Source organism: Dama dama, chromosome 22, assembly GCF_033118175.1.
Source record: "Dama dama isolate Ldn47 chromosome 22, ASM3311817v1, whole genome shotgun sequence".
Taxonomy (NCBI): domain Eukaryota; kingdom Metazoa; phylum Chordata; class Mammalia; order Artiodactyla; family Cervidae; genus Dama; species Dama dama.
The window spans coordinates 23662189-23684892 of NC_083702.1; the positions used below are offsets into that span (position 1 = coordinate 23662189).

The 22704-nt window shown below is 47.0% G+C and overlaps 1 protein-coding gene across 1 annotated transcript in view; it reads right to left on the reverse strand.

Annotated features, from left to right (window-relative positions):
* Positions 1 to 22704, reverse strand: part of GRIN2B (glutamate ionotropic receptor NMDA type subunit 2B) — a 341566-nt gene that overhangs the window by 29619 nt on the left and 289243 nt on the right. Inside the window, exon 8 of the mRNA XM_061124117.1 lies at positions 21537 to 21766. Coding sequence (XP_060980100.1) covers positions 21537 to 21766 — 230 coding nt within the window. The remainder of the gene's footprint in view (positions 1 to 21536; positions 21767 to 22704) is intronic.

The following is a 22704-nucleotide window of genomic DNA, read 5'->3' on the forward strand; positions in this document are numbered from 1 at the left end:
CTACAGGATGTCCTGGGCTTAGACTGTCTTTTAGGGACATATGAAAAGTCACCATTCCCTGGAAACTCTTGTCTCTATTAATGTACTTTCCTGTAAGAGCTTTCCTCCTTGAGTCTTGGTCTGATGTGAATTTTCAGAAGAACAACTTCGAGTTTGCATTAGATAAGACACATTAAAATTTATTTTTCCACTTAAAACCCAAGATGTGTCTCATCTCAGGCTTGGAGAGAGACTTTTTCTAGAATAAAGCAAATGAGAGAGAATTACTGGCAGGGTAGCTTGCTTATGAACTTCAGTATATATTTGGGAGAACAACCTAGATGAGTTTCATGTCACACTTCTATTTTGAAGACCTTTATCTGGGTGTACATAATTAGAGGTAAATGTGTACAGTAATTGGGCTATTGTCTCAGCTACTGAGAAGGAAGTTATGCAAGCTTCCTTATCAACCTCCATGACCATTCTTTTAAGATACCAGCCCACTGGGTCCTTTTAATGGTTCTAAATGCATGTCTCATGTTCCCTTGTCAATGGTTTATAGAGAACCTAGCCTACTTTAAAACTAATCTATAAATTTCCAATCAGGAGCTAATTAACAGAATGGAAGAAAAGTCTCTGTGTGTGTGTGTTAGTCACCCAGTCGTGTCCTAGTCTTTGTGACCCCACAGACTGTAGCTCACCAGGCTCCTCTGTCCATGGGATCCTCCAGGCAAGAATACTGGAGTGGACTGCCATGCCCTTCTCCAGGGGATCTTCCTGAACCAAGGATCCAACCCCAGTCTCCCACATAGCAGACAGATTCTTTACCCTATGAGCCACCAGTTTCTACTCAGTGCCCAAGCAAACTGTAAAGAAAAACATTTCTCTTTATGAAAAGGCAGATGGGACATCTGGTGAAAGGGCAGACATAAGTGCTTGAGTGGGGAGTGTGGGGGTCACTTATTAAGCACACAGGGAAAGGACCCATTTTCTTTAATTACTTAGATGATGGAATGGAAAACTTGCTCCTTAAATCTGCTATGACACTCAACTGGATTGGATGGCTGGCCATTTGGAGATAGAACTAAACACCAAAGTAGTAAGTCTGGCATGAAGCAAGAAGATATTAAAAGGATAAAGTTCAATTAGAGAGTGTACAGAGGAACTCTCATAGGATGTAAAACCACACTGTCCCAGAGTAAGAAGGGGCAGGAACTGGCTTTGTGAAAGCATGGTCAGAAAGTATCATGGAGCCGTGGTGGACCACAAGCTACGTGAGCTGATAACATAGTGTTGCTATTTAAATAGGGAGCCTGTAATGGGAAGCTCAAGAGAAATGTGGCAGGTGGGAAGGAGCCGGTCAGGCCCTGTCATGGGCCAGTGGGAGAGCTTTATGATTGCTGCTGTCTCCTATAAACTCACAAGTGAAATCTGAGAAGGTTCAGAAAACCATTAAAGGTGAGGGGAGCAAGTCTTGTGGTGAAAGGTTAAAAGACTGGGTTTATTGAAGGAAATTCCTCTGTTACTGAACTTGACCTAATGTTTTGAGAGTCTGTTCTAGTCACTCAACTATGAAACTGGTGTAAACACAACCCATCACTCGTAGGGTTCCATGAAATTTGGGGATACACTTGTACTAAAATCATCTTTGCTGTTTACCAGAAATTTAAATTTAAGTAGGGGCCCTGTTTTTATTTGCTAAGTCTGGCAACCCTACTCACAGGGTAATTAGTAGCCATCCAATAAATCCCCATTGAATTAACTGCTATTGTGTACTAAGTATTATGCTAAGGGCAGAGAACAGAAAAGCTTAAAAACCTAGGTGATATAACAAAGGCCTTAATCCAAGGAACTATGGAAAAGGAAAGGTGCAGGAATCTGCTAGGAAGTAGAATCCAGGTTGAATGGATGGCTTATAAAGGGTGAGAGGAGTTTCAGGAGAGATTATTTGAGATAAAGAAGCACAACTATTACCTCTGGTCATTTCCCTGGGCTTCTAGGCCTTAGCCATGGACAGTGTGGCAGCCGCTAGGATAGATGGGGACAAATGTGTGGTTGGACCCTGCTAGGATAGACAGGGACAAATGTGTGGTTGGACTCTGAACTCAGGAATGACAGGAAGGTGACAGAGAGCATGTTGCACCGAGCTGTTCTGATATTCCCATGCCGTGTTTCGTGGGAAACAGTAGTTTTTGGTAGATATTTAGGGTCTATCTGCTGAATGAATAAATGAGGAGTAGTCATGAAGACTGAAAGTCAATGAAACAGACTGTTTAGAGAACACCATTACATTAGGTTTGCATCACAGAGATACGCAAGATAAGGCGCACTAACACAGCGCGTGTTCAGGGTGATGTGGACAGCAGACACCCTAAGTGGTGCAGAAAGTGGGAAGAGAGGTCCCTGGCTTAGCAACTGAGACTAGGAGCTCCATGGAAGGAAACCTCTGGGTCTCAGGTTCTCCCAAACCCACATCAAATTTGACTTTCTGGGAATCTTTTAAATGGCAAGGAGTGATTGGGGAGCATCAGTCTTTCCTTTATTAGAAGACAAACTATGATAGCGTAGCCACCATTTAGGACAATAAGAACATAATTTCTGTTGCTCAACTAGTCAAAATGTGCATTAATGATTAAAATAGGAATGTTATACATGCTTTGTCTTTATCAGTAATTCGCAGTGCAGCTAAAGCCCTTTTCCACTTCTTTAATAAGAGACCTTGAGGTAGAAGTAGTTAGGTTTACTTTTTCTGGGAATCTGGAAGGACAGACCACTCCTGGGCAATAATAAATACAGACCATGAAGGCAGGGAAGGCATAAAGAGGAACCCAGGTCTGTAATCGGTCCAAGAAAATGTTTGGGGTAGGGACCACTTGCCCAAGGAAATGATATTTGAAGTCATTGTTTTCTACCACAGTGATGGGTGAAAGATATAGATTTAGAAATGTCCACTGAGGGACTTCCCTGGTGGTCCAGCGGTTAAGAATCCACCTTGCAATGCAGGGTTCGATCCTTGGTTGGTAGGGGGACTAAGATCCCACATGCCGTGGGGCAACAAAGCCCATGTGTCACAACTACAGAGAAGCTCATGTGCTGCAATGAAGAGCCAGCACACCAAAAAATAAAAAGAAATGTCCCCTGCGCTCTTACTCTGCACCTAGGAAAGGATGCTCAGTGCTTACTCTCTAAATTCCCCAGGATGGCTGCAAAGAGGTATCTGGTGCCTGCTTTCCATGGCAGAGACCCTCCTTCCAGGCATCCCTGGATTCAGAGGTATTTTCAGGAGGTCTAAGCACTGCAGGGTGGCACCTCCATCCTGCCCTTCATAACTTTCCAGCCCTGACATAGTACAGGTCCTCCCCATCCCCCTATTTCTGAATCGCACTGAAATAAAGTGCAGGGAGAGTTGAGGGAGGATCATGGGGGTGGTCTAGCATGGATCGAGAGCAGTTTGTCTACAGCTTTCCGGGCACATGTTAATCATCTAATGGGAACAGCACGGGTTTTGTAAAATGGATTTTGGCACAAACCCTGAATCTGCCCGAACATTTACTGAGGGATTAGGACACACTCTTCTAAGCATTTCACGATATTGTAAGTACACAGTACTATACAGCTTTAATCAACACACAGCTATAGTGTAGGTAATATTTTTATCCTTGTTTTGTAATTAGGAAACTGAGGCATCAGAGGGGCTTAGTAAGCCGGCCATATCATATACTTTCCAGCGTGTATATGCTGTGTGCTCAGTCATGTCTGACTCTTTTCCATCCCATGGACTGTAGCTCGCCTGGCTCCTCTGTCCACGGGATTCTCCAGGCAAGAATGCTGAGGTGGGTTGCTATTTCCTCCTCCAGAGGATCTTCCCAACCCAGGGACTGAACCTGCATCTACTGCATTGGCAGGCAGATCCTTTACCAGTGAGTCACCGGTGAAGCCACACTAGTCTCTGTTTTCCCTTCTGGAAAGCAGAGTTAGCATCTGCCTAAAAGGTCTAGGAGGAGAAGTAAAAGGGACCAAGAATGCAGAGCATCTAGCCCAGGAAGGCCACCCCTGGGCCCGGACGACTGGCCCACTCTGAAACTGTAAGCCCAGATTGTGGCTTCCACAGGGATTGCGTGGACAATAGCCATGGTTGCTCACAAGGCAACGGAGCACACGACACAAAATTGGTTTATTTTTGGCTTTGGAAATGCAATTTTTAATAGGCAGCCTCCAACCTATGAACACATTGTCCTCAATAGTTCATTTATAAGTCAGCTGTTCGGAAACAGAAATACATTTCCCCAGAGAAAGAAGACTGTAAATGCTTAGCTCATTAAGGGCAATTTAATCCATAAGAGTGCAGAACTTTAGTGTTAATATTATTAGCTTCTGTTCTGGGAACACTCATTCACTTAACACCCTTCTGTGATGTACCAGGCACTAGCCCAGGAGCTGAACAGAGTTATTTTATTGAAAGCATGTCTATTGCCTCAAGGCCCTTACAGTGTGATGAAGGAAATGGTCATCTGATCAGTAGTTCTAATGGAGGGTGACAGAGGTGGTTTCTGACTGTGGTCAGAGGACAGGGGCAGGGTATCTGGGGTAGGGGAAGGGGTGGGAAATGGTGATGAAGCCCTGGAGGAAGGGGAAGGGGTTTCCCTTGCTTGGGGTCAGGGCTGGCTCTCACACTTCCCTTTCTGTGGTCAGACCCCACATTCTGGGCCCTGGTGCTTTTCTAAGCTCCCTTCCAGGCATCCCAAAGTCTCTATTTTCCTGTATGATCCATGTATATAAGACCAAAAGTCCATTTTTTTTTTCATTTTCTTTTTCAGTCCAAAGGAATTTAGGTGTCAAAGGGAAGATGATCTAAAAAACAAGTGTCATTCTTATATGTGGAATCTAAAAAGAAATGAAACAAATGAACTTACTTACAAAACAGAAGAAAGAGACTCAGACTTTGAGAAGGAGCTTATGATTGCTGGGGGGAGGAGATGCTAGTTAGGGAGTTTGGGATGGACATGTACACATTGTACACACATGTACACACTGTTATATTTAAGATGGATAACCAATAAGGACCTCCTGTATAGCACACGTTGGCTGTTGTTTAGTCGTTCAGTCCTGTCCAACTCTTTGCGTCCCCACAGACTGTAGCATGCCAGGCTTCCCTGTCCTTCACTATCTCCTGGAGTTTGCTCAAACTCATGTCCATTGAGTCGGTGATGCCATCCAACCATCTCATCCTCTGTCGCCCCCTTCTCCTCCTGTCTTCAATCTTTCCCTGCATCAGGGTCTTTTCAATGTTTAGTGGCAGACCAGATGGGAGGGGAGTTTGGGGGAGAATGGATACACGCATATGTATGACTGAGCCCCTTCACTGGTCACCTGAAACTATCACAACACTGTTTGTTAATCGGCTCTACCCCATACAAAATAAAAAGCTTTAAAAAAATTGTCATGAACTTGTGATTGAATTATTACTCAATGTCCCTTAGATCTCTTCATTTTAAGAAGTAGCTAGTTTAAATTTTTTCAGTCCTCTATACAAATGTTTAAACTAGAAAGCACATGAAAATGTTCCAAAACAGCAGGGGTCACACAGACTACTCAGCCCGGCCCGAGGCTGCCCCGGGCACCCCTGTCTTTCAAGGACTCTTCATTTACCACTGAACCATGTGTCCTTCAGATACTGAAGGGTGCCTGCTGTTCTTTTCATGTGCACGTGGTTCCAGTGGGCAGGGGGCGTGGTGGTGGAATGGCGCCTTGTCCGGGTCATCTGTGACCTGGAGGGACTCATCCAGGGTGCAGAGATACGTGTGATTTCATGACCCTTCAAACCAAAGAACCGAGGGCACATCATGAAGACTATTCAGGAGGGGCTGGAAAACTGCCCCGAATCCTGACAACCCTCCTCCCCCACAAATCCCAGCCCTGTTCCTGTCACCAGGACCAACCACCCCATCAAGCAGAGATGCCCCCACTGCTGTGAGCTGTGTCTGGCCCAGGTCGCCTCCAGCAGAGAGGACCAGGGTGACAATTACATGATTCTGTTAAAAGCCTCTTGCCAATGACAGGACTGAGAGGAGAGATTGTAATCCTAACTCAAGACGAGGCTCTGAAGTGCTGGGGCAAGGTGACAGAGTGAGCGGTCAAGAGAAAAGTCAACCCTCCCCGCTGTGATGACTGGGAAGACTGCTCTGCGTACACGGGCTCCTGAATGAACTATATTGGCCTTTCCCAAATAAATCAGTCTCATAATCTGAGATCTCATGTGCATGCTAAGTTGCTTCAGTCGTATCCAACTCTGTGTGACCCCAGTGGACTATAGCCTGCCAGGCTCCTCTGTCCATGGGATACTCCAGGCAAGATAACTGGAGTGGGTTGCCATGCCCTCCTCCAGGGGGGTCTTCCCAACTCAGGGATTGAACCCGCGTCTCCTGAGACTCCTGCACTGCAGGAGCTGGAGAACCACCTGGAAAGCCCCTGTGAGATCTTACTGTTCACTGATTTCTTCGTGTGTGTGTTGATCCTTCTGTGCTCTTTACATGGTGGCTCATGCTTGCTCTTGACTTCCGGTATTCTTTTAAATCAATCATTTATATATTTGGTTGCATTGGGTCATAGTTGCTGCATGCAGGATCCTCGTTATGTCAGGTGTGATCTTTTGTTGAGGCACATGGACCCTCTAGTTGTGGCTTGCAGGCTCTGGAGCATGTGGGCTCAGTAATTGCAGGGCCCAGGTTCAGCTGCTCCTCATCATGTGGGATCTTAGTTCCCCAACCAGGGATCAAACCCATGTCCCCTGCATTGACAGGTGGATTCTTAACCACTGGACCACCAGGGAAGTCCCTCCAGGTATTCTGAATATGGATACATTTATGGTTACACCTGACCCCCAGATTATGGATGCCCAATTATCTCATGGACTGGTATCTATGGTTGTCAGACCACTGGGGGTATTTAAAGAATCAAGCTCTTCTGTCTACACTGTTTGGACTCCAAATCAGCCCTAATCTTGGCAGATTGAGCAGTGACTTCCCACATCAGGACCCGATTCACACCAAGGCAGCAGGCGCTTGTGGAGCTGGTGTCAATTCTGACTCCATCCCTGCCTAAACCTCCTCAGCCTCCTCTGTCAGCATCAGAGGGTCACAGTGTCCATGTCGGCAGCCACCTCTTCTCATCACAACCTGGAATCACTGCCATGCTGAAAGCTGCTCTGCTCTTCAGCATCTGAACATCAGTTTGCGTAATGAAGCAGGTGAGAGAGCCCTGGTTGGCAGAGAGAAAGGAATTTGGCCGTAATTGACCACAATTAACTTGATGTGCTTTTATAAGGAGAAATGGGTCTGATCCCTGGGTTGGGAAGATCGCCTGGAGGAGGGCATGGCAAACCATTCCAGTATTCTTGCCTGGAGAGTCCCATGGACAGAGGAGCCTGGCGGGCTACAGTCCATGGGGTTGCAGAGTCAGACACAGCTGAAGAGACTAACACCTTCACACTATAAGGAGAAAAGGAAAAAAGCAGAAATGGCTCAGCCAGCCCTGTCAAAGCTGCATTGGCACTCTCGGGTGTGTGCATGTATTCGCAGTGGTGGGTGAGTGTGCCCCGGAAAGGCACATAAGAGGATAACCTTGGATATTCAAGTGCACTTCCCCGCCAGGAGCACTGCTCCGTAGTGGCACCTCTGCCTGGGAGGTCCGTGGCTGCAGTGCCCTTCCTAATGCAATGTTGCTTGCCGTCTTGTTCAGTTTGGACTTGAGGCCGCTAGGAGACATCATTAGACATCACGGCCTTCTTTCTGCAGTACCAGGATGACACCCAGCTCAACGGCTCTTTTGCACTCGGTCCAAAAAAGGCCGGGGTCCAGCTGTTTCAGGGTCTGCTGGCAATCAATTCTTGCAAGAAATGGAACGGCCTTGTCCTCAACTCAGAGCCCACTACTGTGCTAGTGATGAGCTGGGAGATGGGTGAGCAAGTTTGAAGGAATTAAGCATCCATCTAGCACCTTTACTATCGAGGTGGTTTCTAGACTTCAGCTGTTCAGGGTCTCTTGGCCATAAGCACTTCAGAAGCAGTAAGTGAACACTGTTCTTGCTTTAGTTCCATCCTAAGAAGAGGATTGAATAGGAAGAAGGGTGCACATCTCTCCTCTCCAATTCTTTCCTCTTTCTTGAGAGTAGGATCTTTTCCTTCTTGGCTGGATTAACTAAGTATGTATATTAGTTACTTCGTAGAAGGGAAAAAACATGGAGTCTGACAACATTCATTCATCCAGTTAACATTAAGTAAGTGGCTCTTAAATATGCGAGGGGCTATGAGTTCAGAAAGGCTTCCCAGGTGGCGCTAGTGGTAAAAAAAAAGAAAAAAAGAAGAAGAAAAAAACCCTCCTGCCAATGAAGAGGACTTAAGAGAAGCAGATTTGATGCCTGGGTTTGGAAGATCCCTGGAGGGAGGAGGGCATGGCAACCTACTCCAATATTCTTGCCTAGAGAAACCCATGGACAGAGGAGCCTGGCAGGCTACAGTCCATGGGGTCACAAAGAGTTGGACACGACTGAGTGACGAGGCATGCATGCACGCATGAGTTCAGAAACAACGACAACAGAGCCCTTGGCTAGTCCCAGATTCCAATGAACAGAAGACTCTCCTAGGGTCTTGTGCATCCACAGCTGGGTAGAGGGTCTACCCATTCCTAATGGGTTGGTGAGGGTCCTTAATCATCTCCTTAAGAATCTGAGAAGCCAGGCCAAAGGGGGTCCCATGACGGGGGCTTGACAGGATTCTGCTACCCCAGGTCCATGCTTCCAGGAGCGTGTCCCTTGTTCCCATGTCCATACAGAGAGTCCACGGGGTGGCTGCAGGCTCTGGTGTCAGTTCTGCCCGGATCAAATCCGACCCCCTCACCTGGTTGTGTGTAACTTCAGGGTATTTAATTATCCTCTAAACAACCCTCCTCATCTGTAGAAAGACACTGGCAGTATCTATCACACAGGGTGGGCATGAGGCTGCAAGGAGCCACAGACACGACGGGTCCAACAGTTGGCGTGTAGCACGTGTTCATTGAATAGTTCAATCACTGTTCAGTAACAAGGGTCAGGACGGCACATGGCTGCAGGAACTCTAGCCCCCGGCAGGGGGGCCAAGTGAGGTCAGCTCTCCTGGGACCTGACCCTGAGCTGTTCTCCCCTGTTCTCTGGGGGGCTCGGGTGGAAGGCAGAGGGCAAGAGGAGCCAGGGATGGGTGGCAGCCCCTCGTGGTGCTGTCCTGACCCGGCATGTGCAAGATAGAGTCTTCTCCTGGCCAGGCAGGCTCATGGAGTTCCCGAGGGATTCTCAGTGAGCGCTTGGTCTCGGCTCCCTGAAGGCAGTCGCTTGTCTATATCAGTCCCTTCAGCTCCTCCATGGGGTACCACCCCTCCCGCATATCTCTGGTTCAGTGGCTGCCTAATCCTGAGCAGGAAGACTGTGAGGAGGAATCTTTAACATCACCTCCCTCCATCCCTGCCCAGACTGGCCCCTCCTGCCCTTGTGGCCATGGACTTTGGGGAAGGTAGACCTGAGCGGCCCTTGGTCGGCATCTGGACCACGCCCTGGACCACCAGACAAGACCCGTCACCTGGGTCTTCTCAAGTTTGAGTGAAATGCCAGTCTCTCCCCTACTCTAACTGCAGGGGGTGAATCTCAAGCTCTCCCAAGGATCCCCCCAAAGCCTGTAGGTCTGAGGGGTGGGAGGAAAGAGGAGGCATAGTTCTCCAGTAACTTCCTCCCCAGAGTAACTTTCTCTCACAACCCTTTTCATACGTCCAGTTTCCTGGCTGCATCCTGGCAGGTGCTGCTCAGGTGGGACCTTCTTCCACCTGGACTTTAATTTCCAGTTGGATGAAAAAGGTTCCCTGAGTGACTTTGACATCAACACCCTGCTCTATCCCACCCCTTCCCCAGTGTTCACACCACAGACAGGTCTGCATGGACAGACTAACCCTGTAATGTTTACAGAGAGGACGTGAGACTCCAATCTTCCCCCAACTCTGCCCCCTGGAAGTCTGAGCTGCCAGACCTTGGGGACCCTCCACGTGGGCAGCTCTGAGGATCACACGGGCCTGGAGCCACTGCCCTTGATGCTCTGAATCGGAGCCACCCAGCCAGGGCTGGATTAAAACACCGGAGGAAATGTCTGAAGGTCTGGCCACAAAAGAGCCGGATAGGACTTAGCAACTAAACAACAGCAACCAGAGCGTGTAGAGCATGACTGGTCTCTCCACGGCTCTCTGTGACTGGCCCAGAATGGAAAACTTGACACTGAACTGTAAACTGAACCACGGGTCCCCAAGTTTTTTGGCACCAGGGACTGATTTCATGGAAAACAAGTTTTCCACAGACAGGGGAAGGTAGGGGATGGTTTCAGGATATTTCAAGCTCATTGCATTTATTGTGCACTTTAGTTCTGTTAGGGCTTCCCGGGTGGCTCAGATGGTAAAGAATTTGCCTGCAAGGAGGGAGACCTGGATTCAATACCTGGGTCGGGAAGATCCCCTGGAGAAGGGAATGGCTACCCACTTCAGTATTCTTGCCTGGAGAGTCCCATGGACAGAGGAGCCTGGTGGGCTACAGTCCATGGGGTTGCAAAGCATCGGACATGACTGAGCGACTTTCACTTAGTTCTATTATGATTACCTCAGCCCCATCTCAGATCATCAGGCTTTAGATCTGGGGGTTGGGGACCCTTGAACTAAATGGTTGGTCTTCCCCAGCTTTAGGCACTCTAAGGCCTGCCCTCAACACCCCCTCCCCGACCCTACCCCGAGAACACGCCCAGCTATGTAGAAAGCTTCCCAAAATACAATACAAAAGACTACACACGGTCCACTGAGGTCCTTGTCTACTCTCTTGCCATCATTATAGAAAGGGGGAGAGGGAACACTGGAAGAGCCAAAAGGCCAAAACATCCACAAAAGCCCAGAGCCAGTCCAGGCCACAATTTTCACTGTGAATACAATTCTGACACCTCTAAAACTTGATTTATTTTAGGCTTGATGCCATTGGCCACATATAAATTTTCATGGCTGCATTAATTTGTCTCGAAGGACTTGAACTTAGTAATTCTTAATAAGTCCTCAACCCACAAGCCAAGATTTCGTCAGCTTGTGAAAGCTGAGCTCCCTAGTACTGAAACACTTATTTCTAGTGTTTGCTTTTAACCAGACAGAAAAGGATGTTGAAGAACTCCCTTATTTTTCTTGGATGTCAATGAACTTCAGAGTGAAGACACTGCTTTCAACTGTCAGCTAAATGCAACAGCTCCCTTGTCTTGGAACCAGAAATTGGACCATAAGTAAATTCCAACTTCTCTGGGAGTCCCCAGGGTCACTTGCTCTTCCCAACCTGGAAGACATGGCCCAGCTGAAAGAGGCCCCATATGGAAGCCACAGGGCTTCCCTGGTGGTTCAGTGGTAAAGAATCCACCTGCCAATGTAGGACATGCGGGTTCTGTCCCTGGGTGGGGAAGATCCCCTGGAAAAGGAAATAGCAACCCAGTCCAATATTATTGCCTGGGAAATCTCATGAACAGAGGAGCTGGCGGGCTACAATCCGTGGGGTCGCAAAGAGTCGGACATGACTTAGCGACTAAACAACAGCAACAATGGAAGCCATGCAGATAAATTGAAGGATCCGACCAGTTCAGAGAAGCACTGTTTTCTTCCACTCCCAGGGCACTCAAGACTTGAGTGCTACATGCAGTGGAACGTGCTTGGGTTTTTGCTAACAAAAGTGTTTGTTGTTTATTGCTGGCTTCTATTTCGGGCCCTGTCCAATTCAACGCAGGTGGGGAAATTGTGGATTCACCCTCGTGCTAATCTGTGTAGTAGCAATTTAAAAACAGCTATGGTCCAGGAAGGTGTCTAACTCTTCTATATCTTGCACAGGACCACTTTTCTAAAAAGAGGTATACAGAGCAGATCTAGTTTACAACTGGGTTCAGGAGCTTTCTTTTTTTCTTTTTCTTTCTTTTCTTCCCTTTTTCCTTCCTTCAATCCATTTTGTTTCATTTCATAAAATGATGATTCCATTGATAGCAGAATGAGACTAATCTTTTCTCTTTTTCCAGGTAAAGACAACTTTCTTAAGTTCTATGCACATGGGAAACTTGCATTCCTTATGCAGATTTGTTAAATGTCACATTTCTAATTAGCCAGTTATTTGATGCTTCAAATTGGGTTGGTGGAGAAGACCCTTGAGAATCCCTTGGACAACAAGGAAATCAAACCAGTCAAGCGTAAAGGAAAGCAACCCTCAATATTCATTGGAAGGACTGATGCTGAAGCTGAAGCTCTAATACTGTGGCCACCAGATGCGAAGAGCTAACTCATTGGAAAAGACCCTGAGACTGAGAAAGATTGAGGGCAAGAGGAGAGGGGCACAGAGGATGAGATGGTTGGATGGCATCATTGACTCAATGGACATAAGTTTGAGCAAACTCTGGAAGATAGTGAAGGATAGGGAAGTCTGGCATGCTGTAGTTCATGGGGTCGCAAAGAGTCAGACAAAACTTAGCAACTGAACAACAATTTTGGAGGCTAGAGATACACATATATATGTGCACACATATGCACACACGTACATGCACATGAGTGTGCCTTCCTATGTAACAAGGAAGATACCTTCATTAACATGAAAAGGACACCTGTTTGCCTTTGATGAGAAAAACAACACCTGTGCCTGATGACCAGCTAGCATCCCTTTCAGCTCTGTAATTTGAGCAGCACAGCGAAACCCAGAATATAAGAGGGCTGCATGAATATTTTCCCCAGAAGAGTTGTGAAAATGATACATCTTGCCAAAAACATGTCCACAGTCCCCTATGACAATGACCTTCCTGCTCAGAGCCTGCATGTGGAGCGCACACACAGCTCACACGCTACATCTGGGGATAAAGTATCAGTAATCACGCTCAAGGACACAGCAAAAGTGAGCGCACAGCAACGCATGGGGCTTTTTATTGTCTCCTTAAAATGAACCTACAGGGAGAAGACTCCCTCTGGGTGTAAGCCATATCTTTGCAAATCTTCAGGGTGATGTAGATCTGTTCTTCCTAACAAAGAGATTAGTGGGGAGAGGAACTGGATTCTAGGGTAAGAAATACCTGCCTTGGAAGGACAGGGTTGGGTGGCTGATCAGAGAAGCTGACTAGGAGAAGCAGTGGAATTTAAGCAGGGTGAGCGGGGTGTGCAAGCCCCTGAGAGTGCCGGTTACAGGAGGGCATTGAGGCTCTGTGTTCACTTCCTATGGCTCCTGTAACAAACCCCTGGTGGCTTCAAAGAATACAAATTTATTCTAACATATTCCTGAGGCCAGGAGTCCACAATCAGTCGTAGGGCTTCACTCCCTTTGGAGGCTCTAGGGGAGAACCCATGCCTGTGTCTTCCAACTTCCAGTGGGTCCCAGTGTTTCCGTGGCTGCCACACTCTCTGCTCTTACTGCTCCTGGGCTTCTATTCTGTGTCAGCTTTCTCCCTCTGCCCTTCTCTTAGAAGGACATTCGCCCTGGATTTAGCAGCAACCCAGGGTGATTGTAACTTGAGATCCTCAACTTAATTACAACTGCAGAGATATTTTTTCCAAACAAGGTCACCACTCACAGGTTCCAGGCATTAGAATGTGGACATAGCTTTTAGGGGACCACCGTTCAATCCCAAGAAACCCTGACATTTATGGTGGTAAGTCCCCTACATACAAACCTTCAAGTTGTGAACTTTTAAAGATGCGAACCAGCAAGGAGCCAGAACCTGTGCCATCAACATCAGGTGTGAGTCAAAGTGCAGCTTGCCCTCCGTCTCCTATGGCCGACGACCCCTCAGCTCCATCTCCCACCTCCTCCCTCCTCCAGTCAGTAACTCTTCCTGCCTGTTCCCTCAATGCCTGTACTCGATACCTGTTCAGCCGCTGTATGCTGTAGTAGTTGTTCTACTGTACTATTGTACTTTTCAAGGTACTGTACAATAACATTAAAAATGTTCGTGTGTGTGTGTGTGTTTGTTTATGTATTATTTGTGTGAAAACTATTATAAACCTATTATGGTGGCTTCCCTGGTGGCTCATTGGTAAAGAATCGCTTGTCAATGCAGGAGATGCGGGTTCGATCCCTGGGTCAGGAAGATCCTCTGGAGTACAAAATGGCAACTCACTCCAGCATTCTTGCCTGGAGAATTGCGTGGACAGAGGAGCCTGGAGGACGACAGACCATGGGATCGAAAAGAGCTGGACACGACTGAGCACACGCACACATACTGCATAGCTGATTGTGTTAGTTGGGTACCTAGGCTAACTTTGTTGGATTTACCAACAAATTGGACTTACGCATGTACTCTTGTGGAATGGAACTTGTTCATCCATAGGGAGCTTACTGTAAAGCAGAGGTGGGAGGTGAGGAACTTTACATGGGGAGGTCACAGAAGGTCAGGAAGCAGTTGGTCATTCAAGGAGAAGAGGGTGAGTGAAGCCTGACACTGTAAAGGGGACAGGAGAGGGAGAGGAAGGGGACTCTGGGCCCCCCTCGGGAGCCCCACAGTCAACACCAGGACATCTGTATCCCAGGACCAGGAGTGTGACCACTGCTAAGCTTCACTGGATGCCTCAGTCAAGGCAGCCAGTCAAGTCAAGAATGAATTTGAGAATCAAGAGTTCAAGGCAGCCACCTGGGGACCATAAGCAGTCCCGTTCTCAAATAATCCTAGAGACGTGGTGAGAGCCAACCCCAAGTAACAGAGTTGGGGCTGCTGAAGCCCCAGGGCTTTGATTTGGATCCATCTGGATGGAGGCCACCCTGGCAGGAATGAGGCAGTGCGGTCCTGGGGGCGGAGGTCCACGTATAGTGTAGACTGGTTCAGCTAGCTAAGCAGGAGGCAAGGGGGCTGGTGTCCCTCCTCCAAGCTGTGCATGTCCTATACCCAGTAGAACCCCAGGGTTTGGGGAGTTTTCTTCTGTCATTTCCTCCAGAACTGTCCTTTTTTCAAAAAATTTATTTGTCTGTCTGTGTCGAGTCTTAGTTGTGGCATGTGGGATCTTCACTAGTCATGTGGGATCTTTCCTTGTAGCACACAGACTCTCTAGCTGTGGCTCACGGGCTCCAGAGTATGTGGCTAAGTAGTTGCTGTGCCCAGGCTTCGTTGCCCCATGGCATGTGGGATTTTAGTTCCCCCACCAGGGATCGAACCCATGCCCCTTGCATTGCAAGGCAGATTCTTAATCACTAGACCACCAGGGAAGTTCCCCTCCAGAACTGCTCTAGGCCAGTTTCAACAAAAGGACCAGAGGTTTGACATCTCTGGGGGAAGCCACGCAATAAATCATTCCCTTATTTTGCTCAGCTATCTGAAGGCCAGGCCCAGGCCCTCATTTCTAGGTCCCCAGCTAGTAGTTCATGCCTGCTGTGTGCCTTGGTGAGCTATTTTTAGCTCAGTATTCCAGAACCTAACCAAGATGGCCTGGGCCAGGACCAGCGTGTGACAGATCAGGCTTGAGATCAGCTGTCTCCCACTGGCTCCCGGCCTAAAGTTAATAGGGCGAGAAAGTCCCATTTGTACAGGGGAAAGCAAGGCCCATTTCCTCACTCACGATCAAATGCCCCCCAAGCATCACACATCAGGGTAGCTGTGGTGTAAATGCACTCCTCACCAGGCTGGGTTTCTTCCAGGATGCAGACTGACACATTCGTTTGCACATTAATTTAAAAAGTCATACAGTGCCTATCTGCCAGAAGGATATAAGGCAGATTCCAGATGCTTGTGGAACTTCTCGGGAACTCAGAAGAGTCATTGTCTAGAAAAGCCATGGGGTCCTCAGTTTTAAGAAGGCTGTCCTGATGGCACTTTTAATTTTGCAAGCGAAGATGCCTGCCCTCATTAATTAGAGAAACACTTTCTTGACATTTCAAGTGAATAAAGTTCCTGTAGTTCCCCGAGGAAAAGAACCAACAAAATATGACGCGGGCATATGTCACTCATGTGGTGAGAATGAGTGAGGCGGGATGCAGCCAGGTACCCTCAGGAGCCCCATGGCCTGAGAGCAGCCTCTAGTGACCTTGGCAGCCTCTGCACCCCCAGCAGGCTTCCTTCAGCCCCTGACCTTTTTCCCTGCTCGCATCCCTCTCCCACCCTCCAACCACGGCTTAAAGCTCCTGGTCACAGAAGGCCCAGGTTAAAGTCAATCTTGTGGGCAGTAAGCCTGCTCAAACCCAGGAAATATCACCCTCCATTCAAAGTCATGCCTCTGAAAAACTTATGAAAAAAAATGTTAAAACACTATCTAATTATTTGGGGGTGAGTTAATCAGATAGCTAGCTACTCTTTAGTAGAGGAGAAGGATCTCACTTGTTAAGTATCAGAAAGGTAGATGGGAAGGTTAGAAAGAAAGGATTAGCTGGAAAGAGCACTGGGATCTAGACATGGTGACATGCTGTTTAGGGGCTATTAGCCAGCCAGGAACATCAGAAGGGCAGATGACTTAACCTCTGCAAGCTTCAATTTTCTCATCTACAAATGAAGATATTAAAAGCACCATTACATAAGATAATCTATGTAATGTATTTGGCATTATGCCTGGTTCCTGAGAGCTGAAAACTGTTCACAGAGATATCATTGCTGAAGTTATGTTAATAAAAATGATAACTGTTACTATTATTATCAGTAGAAGTGGTTGTAGCAGTCATGGCAGTGGTAGTGTACAGTGACCTGAGAAGGGACAGATTAGGTGGAACCAAAACTGAAAGTCATTAAATGAGAAGACGGGAGATTAAGTGAAGAAGTGGGTGCAGGGTGTTAATACCAATCCTGAGCTGTGTCATAATGTTGTCTAGGGAGACATCCTGGCAAAGTGCTTTTTAGAGGCAGACACATAGGAACTCAAACCTTGGCTCTGAACTCAAACCTTGATAATGTAGGACTTTACGGAATCACTAAACTTCCTGGAGCCTCAGTGTTCCTATCTGTAAAATGGGACTAATCACACCTCATGAAAATCATTTGTATAACATATACGCAACATACTTAATGTATCCAACACCTAGAGACTATGTCTCCTGTTTGTCTGGCCAAGTTCTTTCCCCTCCACATGGTGGCTGGCAGACTGTGAAATGAGAAATCCATCTGGAGAGCTGAGAATATGAGAATGAGCATTGTGGCTCTTTGTTAAGAGAAGAAAGATGTCACCAGCTCCCTTACAGCCTCCTCCCACTGGGAGAGCTGAAGGAATGTACAGTAGGGTTGCTAAATGTTAGAACTTGAAACCATTTTTAGTTATAGATGCAGTGGAATCATTCTGAATTCACTGATGTAATGTGCTATTGCAAGATGGAAGGCATCCAGTAAAAAGGAACCCCAAAATAGGATGCCATGGAAATTTAACTCTGAACATTCTGACTTTGTACCTTGACATAAATGAGACCCAGGAACATTTTCCTGCCATAAAATTGAAGTTAATTTCTTAAAATATATAGATTTAATGACAGCAAATACCTTCCCATCATCACTCCACAATATTTACGATTTGGTCTGATTTACATAGGAGATATGTCTTCTATGAGAGTCAAAACAAGTTTAGAAACCCTTCTCCACTTCAAATGTTACCTTCCCTGATGAAAATTTAATTACACTGAAAAAAGAATCTTCAAAATCACCTCATTTCTCTGCAAAGCAAAATGTTATGGCTTTGATGGCTTTATTATTTTTTTTTCTAAATTCACAGAATATACTTCCTCTCACGCAAAGTCATTCCCAAGACTTAGCGCTTAGTTTTGAAGGAAAACTAACAAGAATTTTGACATTTTAAGTGTATGTTCAGAAAACTCTGATTTATAATACTGCTCCTGACACTGATATGCAGTCGTATGTTATTAGTTACTTGAATGTTTTCTATAATTATGTAAATGATGTTGACACTTTCTGGTAGGATGCTTACCATTTACTATTTTGTCATTTGCAGAGTTCTGAAATGGATCAGATCACCATGTTCAAGCTGAACAGCTGTTAAAGGACTCTTTTCTCTTGCTGTTTTCTTTGCCTGTCATGCCTAGTCCATTGCTCTGTGCAAGAGACTATTCAATATACTTCTCTCCTTCTCTTCCCACAGACTTTTTATAAACATCATAACCAAGTTATGGTCACTGACATTGTGGAGCACATGGTCAAATAGGGGGAGAGGGATTTCCTTGGTGGTCCAGTGGTTAAGTGGTCCAGTGGTCCAAGAATTAAGTGGTAATTCTTAACCTTCTGCCTTCCAATGCAAGGGATGCAGGTATAATCCCTGGTTGGGGAACTAAGATTCCACATGGGCCAGGGCAACTAAGCTCATGTTCTGAAACTACTGAGCCCATATGCCACAACTAATACTGAGTGTAGCCAAAAATAAATATGTAAAAATAGAGAGAGATACAGGTACAGGTCGGGTACAGGTCTGTAGATTACAATGTGGGAGACAAGGGTTCTAACAAAGGTACAGACGATTGCCAGGACAGAGAAGACAATGGCTAACTTCCCAGATGAGAAAGCTTTACAAATAAAGTGATCTCGAATTTGTCTTGCCATTTCAGTAGGAGTGTGTTGAGTGCAGAATTGAGGAGAACAATCCAGGAAGGTGCAGAGCATGTGGTTGGGAAGGAGAAGGAGGCAAGGATGCCTGGAACATAGGGTATAAGAGTCTACACACGATGGAGAAGGAAATGGCAACCCACTCCAGTATTCTTGTATGGAAAAGTCCATGGACGGAGGAGCCTGGAGGGCTGAAGTCCATGGGATTACATGACTGAGCATGTGTGCACAAGGGTGGAGGGAAATGGGTTGGTAGCAATAAAATGGTAGAACTAAAAAAAAAAAAAAAAAGAGTCTACACACGAGATGAGATGGAAGTGATGGCATACCCTGGGGATCATTAGTAAAAACTGAAAGCCACATCTGAAAAAAGTCACCTTTACTCTGTAAGCAATGGAGCCACAGAGTTCTTCAAGCAAAGGTGGGATCCATCTTTTCAGAACATAACCAACATGGCGTGGAGGACAGACAGAGGCAGAGCCTCTCTGTTCAAGTGGTGTGGCCCAGAACGGTATGTTCTTTCAAAGCCGCAGAAGGGAAAACAATCTCCCTCCATCTCAATTATGCTTAGCTCAAGTAGAAAATCGTTCAGTTGTTGCCGGATGGCCCTTGAAAGGATGGAAAACATAAATACAGTGTCCTAATGAATTCTCGGAGGCATAGGAAGAAAACAATGTGATAAAAAGTGGTGGCTCCCCCACTGAACGGCCCAGAGTACCCTGACCTCAAGCACGTTGTGTACTGCAAAGGCACATGGTCCCACCACCCTCTGCATGGGGACAGGACCTGCCACACCTCTGCCATTCCCTGACGTGAGGCCACGGTCCTCCGCACCTCTGCCAGACCCACATGTGGGGATGAGCCCTGCCATGCCTCTGTCACACTCGTGTTTGAGGAAGGACACGGCTTCCCTGGTGGCTCAGAGGGTAAAGAAGCTGCCTGCAATGCAGGAGACCCGGGTTTAGTCCCTGGGTTGGGAAGATCCTCTGGAGGAGGAAATGGCAACCCACTCCAGTATTCTTGCCTGGAGAATCCCATGGACAGTGGAGCCTGGTGGGCTACAGTCCATCAGATTGCAAGAGTCAGCCATGACTAAGCGGCTAAGCCACCACCACCAATTAAGTGTACACACCACAAAACCAACAGGTATTTAAGTATTCTGGAGAGTATGTGCTTCCAAGGGATTTTAATTGCTGTACTTGAGACAAGGGCTTCCCTGGTGGCTCAGAGGGTAAAGAATCTGTCTGCAATGCAGGAGACCTGGGTTCGATCCCTGGGTTGGGAAGATCCCGTGGAGGAGGAAATGGCAACCCACTCCAGTATTTTTGCCTGGAGAATCCCCATGGAAGGAGGAGCCTGGCGGGCTACAGTCACGAAGAGTTGGACACGACTGAGTGACTAACACACACACACATACGGCCCACTGCAGCTCTGCCGGGTCCAGGTATGGAGCCCTGAGGCATCAGCTGTTTTCAGCCCCATGACTGCCCAGGTTACAGAAATGGGCACAAAAAGCAGTTGTAGAAGGGAGTGAGGGGAGAGGTGTAGCTCAGATTTTCTGAGGGGATCATGATGGTGAAGGAAGGATATTGACAAAGGAACAAGGTGAGAAAGGCCTAAGATGAATGAAGTAATAGATGGATGAATATCTGAATAAATGCATAATAAATCAGGAGTTAGAATAAGGAAGTAAAAAAAAAAAAAAGCTCAAAAGTAAAGGAGAAGGAAATATAAGAGAGGGAATAGTTTAAAAAGTAAGGAAGAAAAATAAAGTGAAAAGGAAGACACACCAGAGAAAGAGCTGACATAAAGAGGAAAACATCATGAGTGATCCTTTTGTGTGTGTATACAAATATACATATATTCATTTCCTTAAGAAGCTTGTTATCTTCTTCATGCTTCTGAATGTTCTTGATGAGTAGTGATGAGTAGATGGAGAAACCATAACTGAAGCCTCCAAAGAGACCATCTTCTCCTTTTCCCTCTTCCCAAACCATTTGCTCAGTGGTTAATTAGGTTTATCTTGAGGAAAGCTGCGCATGTGATAAACCATTAACTACATGGGACCTGTCTGGTCTAACACAGGTCTGTCTGTATCACACAGTTTCTCCTGGGGGTAGGGATGGGAAATCATGGTTTCTAAATCTTAAGAAAGCAGAGAGGAGGAGGTTTGTGGTAAGTGAACGTCTCTAGAGGGTTCTGGGGTTTCCAGACTCCGGGAAGGCAGCCCATAGTGCCAGGGTTGGACCACCCCAGTTACCAGAAGGGCAGGTGACAGAGTGCCATGGAAACTGATGATTCCAGCAGACCTGGAGAGTCACAGGTGCTGAGCACAGGTTTTGCATATCCTCACCCAGAGACCATGGCAACCGGCAGACATGCCCCCCCCACCCGTCCCCCCACCACGGCACAGGCCAGCAACAAGGCCTGCGCTGGGTTCGGGGACAGCCCATTCACGGGTGCACCACCCCCCACCCTGGACAATCATCTAGTTAAAGGGCAGCTACTTTTCTTCAGGACACAATGAGAACAATCCTCCTTCCCAGCCCTGGGGACGTGCGAGAGCGCAGAGGAACAACGGGGGAGCGCGCAGGCGAACAGCCCTGGGTAGAAAATGAAGGCGTAAGGAGCTAGTGCGTGCAGTGTGGGTGCGCGGGGCGGCCCTCTAATGACACCCCAAATTCACAGCCCTGTGCTGAGCATACCCAACAACAGGAGCCCTGCGCTCAGAAAGCCGCTAACACACCAAGCCCCTCATTTGCAGCCCAGAGCCTGCTGGCGCCGACCTTTCACAAATGAGAAGGTGAACGTGAGGTGATATTATTTCAGTAGGGACACTGATTTCTGCTCCCGCATCCCAATTTAAGGAGTCATAAGAAAGAATGGTCGATTTTAGAGATTTAGAAAATTAACAGGTCCGTGAGAGCCCTGAGTATGGCTCAGAACGGGACCGAGGGAAAAGATGGGCGGTTTGAAGCGGTGCTCCTACCTTTTTGTCACTCAGGCCGGAAACCTGGTCCACGTACTCCTCTTGGATCATGAAGGCAGCTAAGTTGGCAGTGTAGCTGGCCAGGAAGATGACGGCAAAGAAGGCCCACACGGACACCATGATCTTGGACGTGGTACCCTTGGGGTTCTGCACAGGGACGGAGTTGTTAAACACCAGACCCCACAGTAACCAAATAGCTTTGCCGATGGTGAAAGATGGGCCACCTGGCTCTGGTGGGACAAAAAGACAAGGACAGAAGGTCAAGACAGACTCACCGGTTCCATTTAAACCTATAAGTACATGGGCTGATAAATTCCAGCTCAGACTGGACACTGGCCAGTGAAGCCCCAGCCCTTTCATAGGTGGTTTTTTTCAGTTGAGAGTTCATGTCTCACTTCTTTTTTTTTTTTTTTTCATGTCTCACTTCTTCTGGGGCCCTCCGGAAGGCAGAAGAGAAAAACCAGAGGCCTGGGATGTGTGGCGGATCTTACTCCAACCAATGACCATAATAACTCAACCAGGACAACGGAGAAGGCCAGCTTTCTGCCTTGATGGATGGAAGACCATTAAGATCTCATCAAAACTGAGTAACAAAGGCAACCATCCCACTGTGGTCACCTTTGCATCCTCATTACTGTGGTTCTTAAAATTTATATTTGTATCTACCAAGAAAGCAATTAAACTTCAAAGAAGATGAGCAAGAACCAAGCAGGGTCTTTTCTGCCCATTGGTCACAGACCTCCAATTTTATTCACTGACTCTGCTTTGAATGTAGTTGATCCTGATTTTTCTTTGGCTTCTAGCACTCAGCACTCAGTGTTTCAAAGACAATCTTGACCTCACTCCCATGCCAACATTTCCCGCCTGGTTTTTTCCACCAGTACCTGCCTTTTGTATAAGAGAACACTAAGAGGCCCAGAGAGTCAGCTGCAGATCCCTGGCTTGGCCACATGAATCTAAAGGCAGAAAGGTAGGCTGTCTTTGTCCTCCACCCAAACTTTATGTAGATCATTCAGGGCTTCTGTTCATAAATTTATTGTGACCTCTCTGCTTTCTCTGCTTGGTGATGGTGAAACCTTGCCTGCTTCCTGCGTCTGCTGGCAGCTCCTCTGCTGCAGAAACGAACATCTGTGCGCACAGTTTTACAGCACATTAGCACAGGTCTTAC